The 12,864-nt window shown below is 37.7% G+C and overlaps 1 protein-coding gene across 1 annotated transcript in view; it reads left to right on the forward strand.

Annotated features, from left to right (window-relative positions):
• LOC124159780 overlaps window positions 1-12,864 on the forward strand; it is a 777,878-nt gene that overhangs the window by 358,034 nt on the left and 406,980 nt on the right. Inside the window, exon 2 of the mRNA XM_046535698.1 lies at window positions 10,632-10,685. Coding sequence (XP_046391654.1) covers window positions 10,632-10,685 — 54 coding nt within the window. The remainder of the gene's footprint in view (window positions 1-10,631; window positions 10,686-12,864) is intronic.

The following is a 12,864-nucleotide window of genomic DNA, read 5'->3' on the forward strand; positions in this document are numbered from 1 at the left end:
TCTTTCGACTCTGAGTGCCAAAACTAGAGGGCATAAATGGCACACAATTAATGGGATAGCCTGTAAATACATACTAAATTAATGGAACTCTTTAGTTCTCCACCTCTTTTTTCATTCAAATATGAAAATCTTAGAGTTTACATCTTTTATGGAAAACATATAATAAAATAATAATTTTGGGAGTCTCCCAGCATAGTTAATTCTTCGGGTGCCTCATCATCACACTCCATCATCATCATCACTGTTCAGTTATTCTATGATTGGTGATTCTTTTTTGGGTTAATTCCGCGTCGGCTCATTTTTTTGGCGGACGACAGTTTCGGGCGCGTTCCAGCTCCCGTCTTTGGGTCCAAAAATTTTGGGACCCGAAGGTCCGCCAAAAATTGAGTCGACGCGGAATTAACCCGAAATACAATCACCAATTTAATCACTGCGGAAGCCGCCGCAATAATTTTATCCTAAGATTGGTTTGACGCAACTTTCCACTCAGTTATTCTATAGAACAATCTCTTCTCATACCTAATTCATCTGCTTTATATCCTTCATTGGGTCCTCTATGAGTGCTCTTTTCATTCTTGCCATCAATTTGTGTCCCTCTAAAATTGTCTTTGTCAGGCCATCATGTCTCAAGATATGGCCGATTAGGTTGTTCCATCTTCTTATAAAGGTTTTCTCAAGGCTTCTCTTCTCTCCTACTATTCTCGGGACTTTCTCAATGCTTACTCGGACGATCTATTTGATCTCCGCAATTATTATGTAGAGCCACATTTCAAAAGCCACCATGCTTGCTTTTTTTCATTGTCTACATCTCACTTCCATTGAAAAGTGTAATCCAAATGTAAGTTTTGATTTTACCTCTCCTTAATTATCGATTTAAATTCCTCGCTGTGAACAGATCATTCTTTTTTCTGAATGTGCTCTTCTCCGAGACTATTTTACCGATATCTCCATTTGCTTCATCTACCTGACTTCTTTTTCGAACTTCATCGCATCTGTTTACTCACAGATATTTCCATGTAAATATGGATTTAATCATGATTTTTGTCATGATTTGTCACCAGAAGGTGTAACTATGTAAATAAACTCGGGTCGTATTCATAAACACAAACCATAATTAGTTATTCTAGTCACGTATGGTACATATATATTCCATTGTATGGATATTTTTTCGAGATGAATCTGTGCTGAAATGAATGCAGCTTAAAGCGACAATAGGAGGAGTTACAAAGAGCGGATAGCTGATGCTTGAAATAGTCCCGCAGCTGTCGTGTACTTTAAGGCCGTAAATACTCATTCCTGGCACGAAGTACTTTTTCGATGCTGCTATCATGGCCTACGCTGTTGGAGGAACAAATGGTGAACGTTAGCTTGGTCTCCGCATGTGATACTATCCTGGCTCTCCTTTTCCCTCCGTCGGCTCCATGAATTAAAGAAAATGCACTTCGGGCACTTAGCGGTCTCTTAAACGGGCACCGCTTGAGTTTTATTGCTTCGTTTTCGAGTGTGTTTCGGGTGACGTGGTGCGGGAACGAGGTCAGTAATTTCGGCTGCTGTTCTCTGCAGTGGATGAGGAGAATAATTCAACTTTGATATATTTCTTTTTATACAGTTATTTACTGGTTACTGACTGATCGTGTAAATGAAATACGATTCTGATATGTATGTTGTGCATTAAAGATTATTTTAATGTATTTGATTTCGCATAAGTACATAAATCACCAAATGGAATGATGTGTTATTTTCAAAAGATGTGCCAAAGAAAATTAAATACACATAGAAATATAGCCTCAGTAAACGGAAGAGGATTTGCTGAAAAATTAAGGCAAGGAATCATTTTTATTCATCTATTATTTTTCCGCTTATTAAAATAAGAGTCCGTATTTTGTTTCAGCATAAAAACAAAACACAAACTTTTGTAATTTTCCATATCTTAGTGAAAAGCTTGACACCGAAATAGGCTCCAACGGATAACCTTCATTCTCATATTGTCGAACAAAGTGCGGTACAAAAATAAATAAATGTTATGGGTGGGCTTCTTTCCTGCTATGCCTATTATTCTCTTGTGTGACCTTCTTGAGAATGACAGTTTTCCATAGAAACCTAGGTAAATATAAATTCTATTAAAAAGTGGATAATTGTAAATGTTTGTGAGATCTTCTGCCATTATGACTGAAAATTCCACGAAAATAAACCTGAATTCACTGTCTATAAAAACAAAAAAATGTCGCAAAAGTTCTTAGTCTCCATTTTTAAGGAATTAATTTTAGGCAATAACCGTTGGGTAGGAAACACGATAAAATCTCTACGAAAATGTGTATTGTTTGCTATAAAAATTATTTCATTAATTTCCGTATACCGTAATCACTAAATAAAATGAAGTGCTATTTTTAAAGATGAAGCAAAAAAGTTTAAATACATATGGCTACATCGCTTCAGTGAACGGAAGAGCACTTGCCGAAAAATAAACGCAAGGCATCTTTTCCACCAGGGCGTTTGCCGGGCATTTGCTTTGTCTCATGGACAATGGAACACGCGACCGAATGAAGAATTCTGTTGGTGCGTTTTGACTGTTTTTGCAAGAATCACGGACTTTAAATTCGTCAGAAGGACGTGTATAAAAGATTGAATTATGCCAAGGGTTTGTCTCCTTCTCGGGCATTAATTACCATTGTTACCATTTTCATCTGAGTTTTTGGCGTTATTTGCGGCTGATGGAAATATTTCAAACTTAGAGGAACATTTTTCAATGTAAAATTTAAGCTCTTATTGTTAAATATCCCACATGTGAATAGGCAAAATGCATAACTTCTCCAGTTTATTCTTCCTAAATTTTTAAAACGAATGTACACTCTTGGATCCCATGAAAAATATCCTAAACACGCCCGTGATCGCCGGAGATAAAATTTGTGATCGTTTGTGCAATGTAGACGAGTCAACTGGATTGGTTGCACGAGTTTTGGTCAAGGAAAGGGTAATTAGATTTGCGTATTGGACAAACTGCTCCACGCATGGAAAGCCTGCATTATCTTTGTTGACTCTATGAGAATTAATATTTAATTAATCTGGCTTTTAATGCTTATGTTTAATAAAATTTCTCAGAGCCTAAGGTTTTCCAAGATTAATTTTGTCAATCGCAAAAAGTTGGCTGTCACAAAATTAAATTGTAGCTATGATTTCATATATCATTGTCAGAAAGTAGTCCTCTTTATATTTTAGCCCCATTTTCGAGGCACTTCAATTTATATTTTATCGTTTTTTTTATATAATTTGTATACATTTGGTAGTTTCCAGGTATTCTAAAATTAAATAGCATTTTCCTGTTTTGGTAAAATACAGTTATTGCATTTTATATGCATATATATAATAATAGCACAACACTATGTAACACACGCTTATAATTGCATTATTAATCACCTGAGTGATCTTAAGAGATGGCAGAAGTTAAAGAAAGCAGTAAATGCATGGTTACTTTAGGTAATTAGTCATTTCGAACTGGATACGTTCAGTATATTTGCCATGACTACCTGCGTTTTAAAAATACTGTGGTTTCAATATGTTGAATGCATTGACGTATTATCTATGCACAGGGACGCCGACTTACACAAAATAATGGGGGGGCCCAAACCGGGGATCTTTCTCCGGGAAATTTTATAAGTACTGAGTTTTAAGTTTTTTAAGCATTTTAGAAGAGTCATATGATCAACATTAGAACACTGAGAACTCCAATCTCGATATCTGGATTCTCCGAGGAAAATCGGCAAGCCTGACACTTTTTTCCTCACACCCATAACGAATTATTGAGGGGGCTCGGGCCCCCTCAAGCCCCATGGAGTCGGCGCCACTGTCTATGCATAATATTCTCAAGACCTAACGTGATGCATTTTTGTGTAATTTTTAAGTATATTTTGCGTATATCATTTCGTTATTTTCCGCATTTTGCATGAGTGTGGAGCCTTCTGATAAGCCACATGGTTTGCGTTAGAGGCACCCTTGTTTGTTTACTCCTGATGAATATTATGATATAGTATTGAATCGTTTTTATCATCATGAGTTATAACGTAGTGGATATGGTTGGGAACTCCTGTAATTTGCGACAAACCAAGGCAGCATTTTTCCCTCATACGTGATCTGGCTACATCTCTTTTATGTGACTGCTGCAGCGGCGATTTCTTCTTTTGGGATCCCTCATGGTTCCCAACTCAGCATAAACATACCTATTCGGCGACCTAATGCACGCTTTCTGGCAATTCTGACCTCCCGCAAAATAAAAATAAAGAGAAAAATTTCATCGTCCCTTTTTTCCTCCACGGCATAATTGATGCTATCTGCAATGCGCACATCCTACATGGAAGAATTCCGAAATTCTCTAGCTAGTATTTCTGCTGCTTCCATTTTGAAGTGCAGTGGTACGAGTTCGTTGTTTAGTCTCCATTGGCGTCTGAAAATTAACTTCCAAGGTTCTTTTTTTGCTCAAATGCCAGTCCTATTTCGTTTCCATTAATGAGGATCTCAATGCGACGGCTGCAGAAAACGCTGGAAAGTTTTAAAAGCACTTGCCGTCGCGAACTTTGGCGATGGCCAACATTTGGCTCATTTGGATAAAAGATGAAGTGTGAGATTATGAATCTATTGTACTTTGAGCCTCTCTCTCGATAGTCTTTTTGTTCAGAAGATGAAAGATGACAGTTAATGAAAAGAAACAGCGACTATTGTTAAGTGCTTTTCAGACATCTCTGCGATATGCAGCGGAGTGAGATTTAGTCTATGTTTCTCCATGCAATCTAATAAGGTTGATCCTGTGATTGAACGGATGTACGCTATTTGAAAGAGGTAAAATTTGCTTTAAGTCATTAAAATATTATGCTCGTGATTAAATTGTGTCATTGTTTCGGCCAAATCCCTATTTATCAAACCTGACTTTCTCTCAATTCTTGCCTACCATATGCAAGCATGGATAGTCCTTGCTTTAGGTGAAGTATCTTTTTATGTTATAAACATATGCCAATATCAAACCTTAAGTGGAATCGTATGCTGTTGACTGCTATATTAGGGGATCGCTGATGTATAGCTGGGTGTGTTTTCGGTAGTGTCCAAATGAAGGCTGAAAATTAATTAATATAGATGTCACTATCATTTATATCGTTAATAGCTCAGAGATACATTCAGAACATATTTATTTCCCTTATTTTGTTTAAAAACGGTATTAAATGCTTCAAGACCGATAAAACAGTATAATTGATGTGTCAATGCTGATAACCTAAGTTGCAGTAATACCAGACGTAACGTTGACACACTATTAGGAGTAGTCGGCGCAGGTCGTAATAATGTTCATGGACTAACATAGTTTCAACAAAAACGACATTTGAAACCGACCATGGCTTGAGCATCTATGCCCAATCATCTTCGACCTGAAGACGCTGGCAGCAGTGCCAGCGAAACTGTTGTCATCACCAACAAACCCACGCGGTTGCACCGGAAACATGGAGAAATTGGAACCTGAACACCGCGGAAACCTACGTACTCACATCTATGCCCAATGCTTTCATATGATCTGCACTCTTTGAAAATACTTCGGTGTAAGCTGACTTGTTAGCGTTTGCAGCTTATAAAGTTAAATGACGGAAACAATTTATGAGTTCATGATTTTGCATTGAAATGACTCATTATAAATTCCTAGATTTGGGAGATTCTCGGATGTTATTTGTTTCGTATAATCAAGCTTGTGCTGGAGGATGTTAAATATAGGCAATTCTTTGAGGAAAAAGTCATTAACTAAGGTTTAGGGCTAAATAAAGTAATAGCATCATGTTTCGAATTGATCAGTGTGTTCTGGGCTTGTAAATGTGCCATTAAGACATACAATGTTCGAAATCAGAACGGTCTCGGTCAAACAAAAACATATGAAGCTTGGCGGGCATTCAAGAAGAGCTGACATGTTTTCTGGAGGCTTCAAAGTTCCAAAATACACACACTTGAAACGTGAAAACTATGGAAACGTCGGAATTAAAATGAAACTCATTTAAGGACTGATTATAAATGTTTATTTGTGATGAATTGTTTATTTAATCTAATCTTTCTTGAGAAAATTGAAAACAAACTTTATACGTCTTTACGCGTCTGCTTCAACACAGGCCGCTATTAGTGATGTGCCGAACAGCGACTCCACTCCATTGTTATGACTCGCTCTAGAGGACTCTGTTAATGCTAATAATTCTGTATTAAACCTTATTTTAACACGTTCGCTGCCGGGCCCGAATTCTGCTGTCATTCCGCGTGTGCCAGGCGAATATTTTCGAACCTATTACCAAACGGCAATAATGATCTTGAGCCTAACTCCGGGTTTTACTGATATTTATCGGTATATTTACACTCATTACGTGATGCGCTATCGCTTGTAACTTTAGTCACGTGCGACGCCATATGGCGTCTCCCCACTTTTGACAATGCCTAAAATTTGATGAGACGCCATTTGGCGGCTCAGGCAATTTGATATACGTTCCAACGTTTTAGTGTACACTCAAAATCTATGATTGAAAATAATGTTAAAACAAATTTTAATTGTTGATTATGCTTTTAATAATATTTGCTATCGTATTCGGAGATGATTAGTGAAATGATTTAAATTTGGGAGGCATAGGTATGGCTGGTCCGGACAGATCATACATTTGGTAGAAACACGTTTGGCTTTACCGAGGGCAACTTTGCGGCTCATCGTGTGCGTGAATTCTTTGTAACATCCGCGACAGCCAACACGGGCTTTTCTAAAATGAAGAAACAGCGCTAAAAATAGTGCGAAAAATACTAATTCTCAATTTTATGTAATGATAATTTTATACTCTAAATTACCTGACTTTGAAGACTTCCTTCAGTGTTATTTGTATTCACCAGGTAGTGCGTCAATTTTTTTAGACCCTATCAACAGAATCCCGAGGAATATGCAGCCATTCTTCTATAATTTATCGTCCGAACTGCTGGAGAGAGATCATGTGGGCACCTGGATTCCGTGTTTCATTCCACAGTATAAAAGCATTGACAATGCAAGTTCCAAAAAGAGCATCAGCGGCCACCACCACCACCTTGTGGTACCACCTTACTGTTTTTCGATGGGTGCAGTGATACGACGAAAGGGTGTCGGCAATGTCAATTCCTCCCTTTATTTTATTGTACTCAATCACCATCTATGGCTTAGTAACCACCTCCCCTCTTCGATTTATTTCTCCGTTGGGATTATCTCTGATCTGATGGTGGTGAAGATCATCAATACGTCGCGCTGATCTTTCCATTTCTTTACCGTAGCTCCACAAGTTTTTCATAGCTCTGAAATGCCTCCCTTTAATTTAGCAATCGTTATTTCTCTTAACAGGCCTTTCCTATTTTTCCTAATGGTTCCCACAAAATGAGTCTTATCTCCCAAGCTTTCTTTCCATAAGCGTGGGATGAATCACCTCACTAGAAGTATCTAAACATTACAGCAGGAATTATTAGAAAGTGAATAATATATCGAATGGGGAATCATGCCTGTATTAGAAGAAGAAAGATTACCTGACTCTGAGGATTCATACGACCCCTCAGACACCTTGAATTAGCGGTGTCTCCTTCAGAAAATCCTTCAAGGTCGTCAGTGGAAGCCGAATTGTCAGAATGAAACATACGCTCGATTTCTTCTTCGTTAAAACGTTTCTTTCCCCCAATAATGCGTGACGGAGTACACATGATATATTCACAAAACTGGTAATGAATTCCGTATCGAAGGCAGAGACACAGCGAATAATTTTGGTATACTGATGCGCTCCTCACTCGGTTAGGTATGAGCGACAACTGACGCGAGGGAAAAAAGCTCTGGAAATGCAATTTGAAACATTGTGTGGAGATATAATACCTCAAGATTCCACTTGAAACATAGAATGATATAGCCATTAAAATATGCCACTCCCGAAAAAAACACGAGAAACCGAAGGCGAAAAAAAAATGAAATTCGAGCTGAAATGTGTTACCAATACCATCCCTTAATAGAAGATAACACTGTCTCATCAGTGCATTAGGAAATGTAGCTTAAATTTCAAGTTCTATACGTCGCTTGATGATTCAACGAAAACGCTACTTTGACGCCCATTGGTGTCTCACTAGTTGCTTCCAGCAGCAATGCGAGACGCCATATGGCGGCTCACTAACTCGGATTTGAAGTTATGTGAGACGCCCTATGGCGGCGCGTGGCAGGGAACGTGTTAATGCAGATAAGTACCTATTATTAAGAAAATAATGATGACTAGGAAATTTAGATGCACTAATGTATACTAATTATTTAGGATGGATCATCAACATTCATTATTCCACTCGTAATAGAAATATGTAACTGTTAAAGCAGTAATAACCAAACTGTTAAGGCAGTAAAGTGTACAGCTTCTGATGCTTTTACTCTCTATTATCCCCTAAAGTTTCTCTTACTAGCTCAATTTTCCTCTTACCAATAGCTTTTGAATAAGTTCGAATAAGTTACTTTGAAGAATAAGTTACTAAGAATAAGAATAAGTTTGAAATTACTTTGAATAGAATGACTTTTGAAAAATAAGAATAAGTTACTTTGCAGTGAACATAAAGACATTAAGTTGCGAATCTAAAATCCTAGGAATGGGTGTCTGAAATTCTATGTACATAGTAATAAATTAAATATTAATTAATTTTAAATATCATTAATCTATGGCTCGTTAGCCAAGACAAACCCTCTGCGCCTCATCATTTTCCTTTTCTTCACTCCATTCTCCTTATGTAAACATCTCGTCCCTTTTGAATATTGCGCTGCTTTTAAATATTCCGTCGAGCTTCGTTATTTTTCCCCCGTGGAGTCAGGTCCTTAATTCGTTATTCTCTCCTCCCACGCGAGAGAAAAGCCTCCACAAAAGCGATTTCCCTTGTCGAAGCAAAAATGGGTTAGCCTGGAGAAACGAGGGTTAGGGCATTGAAAAGAATATCTAACCACCTCACTGCCCTGGCACTTTTCCAAAAGACGTGTCATTTTTTTCAATCGGAGGCTATAGAGGGAGGTTTAATGCCGAGGAATAGAATCTCTCGGCTTCACGTAGGTGGATGAAACTCTTTCTTCTTTATGTTCCCTCGGGTTTGGTCGGGTACACATTCTGCAAGAAGTGTCCCTTTCACTCGTAAACTTAAACGATGTTCTTCACTTTGAAAGTAAAAGCCAACGACCCAAAGAAGGGCGTTTGAGGTCTTCGAAGGGAACTTCGCCCTTGTTCGCCGCTATGATGACGCTACTTCTCAGCGGCTCCCCTGATCAGTCATCCGAATTTTCCTGAAATAAAACAGTTGACCGAAATTATCCATTTTTATGGGTAATTTTTGATCGCATCTACATAATCCGTGCGAGCCACCTCTAGGGTGTATGGCAGGGGGTGACCAATCACCGGCATTCAAGAGGATCGCCACATGCACACCACGCGGTCAAAGAAATGCGTGTACATAATAACTTAAAAATACGTGCACGTTTATTCAAAGGCAAAACTTAATAATACGTTAATAATTCTTAATGTGCAAGGGTGGAAAAATTGAAATAAATAGACACAAATCTGTGCATGAAACTAGAGAATTGTGATGGCTTAGTTATATGGTGCAATGAGACCTGGCCACCTATAATATCCAAAAACAATCTCACAACTATTCCTACATTTGCTGTTTTGAATGCTAATTTAGATGCGAATGAATGTGTGTATATTTTTACTGCGCGGTCCATAGTTTGCGTCGACCCAAGTTATACCTTTGGCACAACTTCACCTTTTATGCATATCGATATCTTGAACTTTTCCTTAAAAAATAAGATAATATTTCGAACGATCGTATCAGTAATTTTACGCACATTTTATCTGAATATTCCTTTAAACGTTGAGGCCCAAATAGCAGTTGATTTGCTCCTTTTTCATGTAAATTTTTAAATCTGGTCCTTCACTATTATGTAATTTCGCTCTTGACTTATCCCCAGCTACTAACGCCAAATTCTCGCTCCCATTGAGAAACTTGTGTTCTGTACTTCTATACTTGTATTCTAATCTGAAAGTAGATTCTTATTTATGCTCTCTTCTCTTTGGATACTCTACTGAAATAAATATATTATTAAATAATAGCCGTTGTAGTTCATCGTTATTTCATAAAGAGAACAAAATGGGAACGTGTTTAAAGTGACATGAACTTTTCTTTCACAGATTCATATCTTTCTCGACGCGTAAGAACATTTCGTACGAATTGTATAACTTTACTGCTTATCCTCATGTGTATATTTTACTCCTTTAGGTGCTTGCAGTTGGTCGATATCTCTACCTTTCTATATTTCATAAATAAACATCTCCGTACGAGTGGTAAGCTATTCTTCCCTTCGCTTCATATCCAATTCCTTTACCTGCATCGCTATCCCTATCCATTTCTCTCCATCCGCAAAACCTTCTCAAACTCTCCTTTTCACCATACACATCTCTCTCTCTCTCTGCTCCAATATCCATCCTATCCTTATCCCGTCTCCAAGGAATCTTCTCTCCCCCCCCCCCCCACTCCCCAAATTCGCTCCTCGTCGCCTTTACTTGAGCACCATACATTCTCATATATATATTTTTCTCTCTTATTCACAGGTTTCCGGAGCCCCGTGGAAGGATCGTCGCCCCAAGGCCTGCCCTACGATGGCGGTGAGTGACGGATATAACCTTCGCACGCTCCCTCACACCCTTTCCCTTATGCGTATGCACGCCTGCTTTATTCCCCCCTTCATGAATGCATTTATACGTGAGATGTAAGGAGCGTCTGCTTCTTCTTCTTCATCTCTCTCTCCCTCTTGAAGCATCCTGCTTCTCTCAAGAGTCGTCGTCTGAGATAGACGCGTGTTCTATCCGACTCGAGGGCGTGAGCACATTTCTCTCCTCACGTGTAAATCCTCATTCGAGTCACGGAGTCGCCTGTCGTCCGAGTCTCCTCAACTGGGTCACTTCGAGGATTTTATTTGTGAATTCCCGAAGACTTCAGCCGTAACTTGAATGCAGGAATACGTGAGAATAAATTATACTTATACTAATCAATACCCCCATTCTAATAATTCTTATAAATAAATTAAGCTTACAAAATGCGATATTTTGGAATTATATACGGCTTGTGAAAAGTACCGCATGAAAATTAATTAATTACAGCTAAACTAAGGCCCATTCAACGGAACCACTACTAGTTCAGAGATGTGATCACCTCTCCGAAGGCCATAAAAAATACGGCTTTGAAAAAGGCGGAGCAAGGTAGTACGTGGTCTCCCCTTGTTAGACTAAAACTTTACTATTCATTGATTAACATTTTCCCGCCTTTGATATCAAACTTTTTGGGTGGGCGTTGCAAATATCCTAACTAGTTTTTCAAGACATTGGTGCTAATTATGGTTATTTGAAGGAATAAGAAGCTTTGAAAGAAAGCGTGTCCTTTTAGATGTGCTATTTTCTAATTTTACTCCGTTTTATTTCCCAAACGTCGCTGCTACTTCAATCATCACTTACCTCCCGTTTGACCTGTCTTTTTTGAAGTTTTTTTTTCGGTATTCTTCCGGTTGAACTAGATTTTCAACATCCTAACCTTAGGGCCCTTTCCGTGTCAATGTTGGTGTACTAATTATCATTTGCAACTAACCAGAATAGTTTATATTGGGATCGTTGAAGCCGCGAAAACTTTTCTGTAAGTATTTTAAAGTTTCTTCGTGAATAGTTATAAGAGCCAGCGGCTTTATAAGACACATTCTTCCCGATTTGTCGGTATTTTTGATGGCGGATGGCTCGCTTAAAATTAATTTTATTTATTTTAGAAATCTTCAGATTTATTAAAACTAGCCCTGATCAAAATTTTCCATTATCTCAAACTTGCAAATTTTATCTCGCTATTTTCTTGAATGTGAATTCTTATTCTTTTTTTAAAATTTGGGAAACGGGAAAATACTGACACAGGTCCATTCTCTATGATCTGATTAATCACGATGATAGCATAAGATTTAAATATGACTAAGCGTTTTTATGATTAACTTTTACAAAGATGTCTTTCAAGATCAAATCTTTACGAAGAAGTTATCTGAGGTGTGAGGAACAAATTTAATTTTAAGTAGCCCAGTACAGATATTTCTATATTGGCTATTAATGACTACGAAGGAAATTTTGTCTCATCCCACCATTGTCTCAGACCACCTACGATACATCACTTTTGGCGGACGGTTGTTATCAGTTCATAATTGGTTTCATTTCAATTCCGATATTCCCATAATTGCCACGCCTCAATTTTTTGTAGTTAGATTCCTATTGGCTTTGGAAAACATGTAAACTCCTCTTGAACGCCCAAAAATCTTCATACGTTCAGTTAACATAAAAAAACAATTTATTCGCCCATTTCCCCATAAATTTCATGGAGCGTAACTTTAAGCATTAGTAAGGATGAATTTCTGCCGAAGCTCTATTGGGTCGTGTCGTATATCATTTTACTCATTGTTTATTCCACTACAACAATTAACTCTTAAACATTGTTTTAACGTAAAATTTTAGCTTCTACGACCAGTCCCCCCCGGGGATGCACACTACTGAAATGGCGACTTTCATATTTTTGGTCTATTTTAAGTTACAAGAACAATATAAACATTTCCTTACATGAAGAATTTACAAATATTTTTTTCTTTCAGCATACTAAACTTCAACAGTTATGTACATTTCTACACCTCGGGAATTGAAATCTACCTTTCAGCCATTTAAAAAATCAAAAGATGAGTAAAATTAAATTTTAAAAAGATATTTGTTTTGCGAAAATGTTGTTCTCTCTATAGAAAATACAATTAAATGAACCAATCAAATATTT

This window comes from Ischnura elegans, chromosome 5, assembly GCF_921293095.1.
Source record: "Ischnura elegans chromosome 5, ioIscEleg1.1, whole genome shotgun sequence".
Classification (NCBI taxonomy): Eukaryota; Metazoa; Arthropoda; class Insecta; order Odonata; family Coenagrionidae; genus Ischnura; species Ischnura elegans.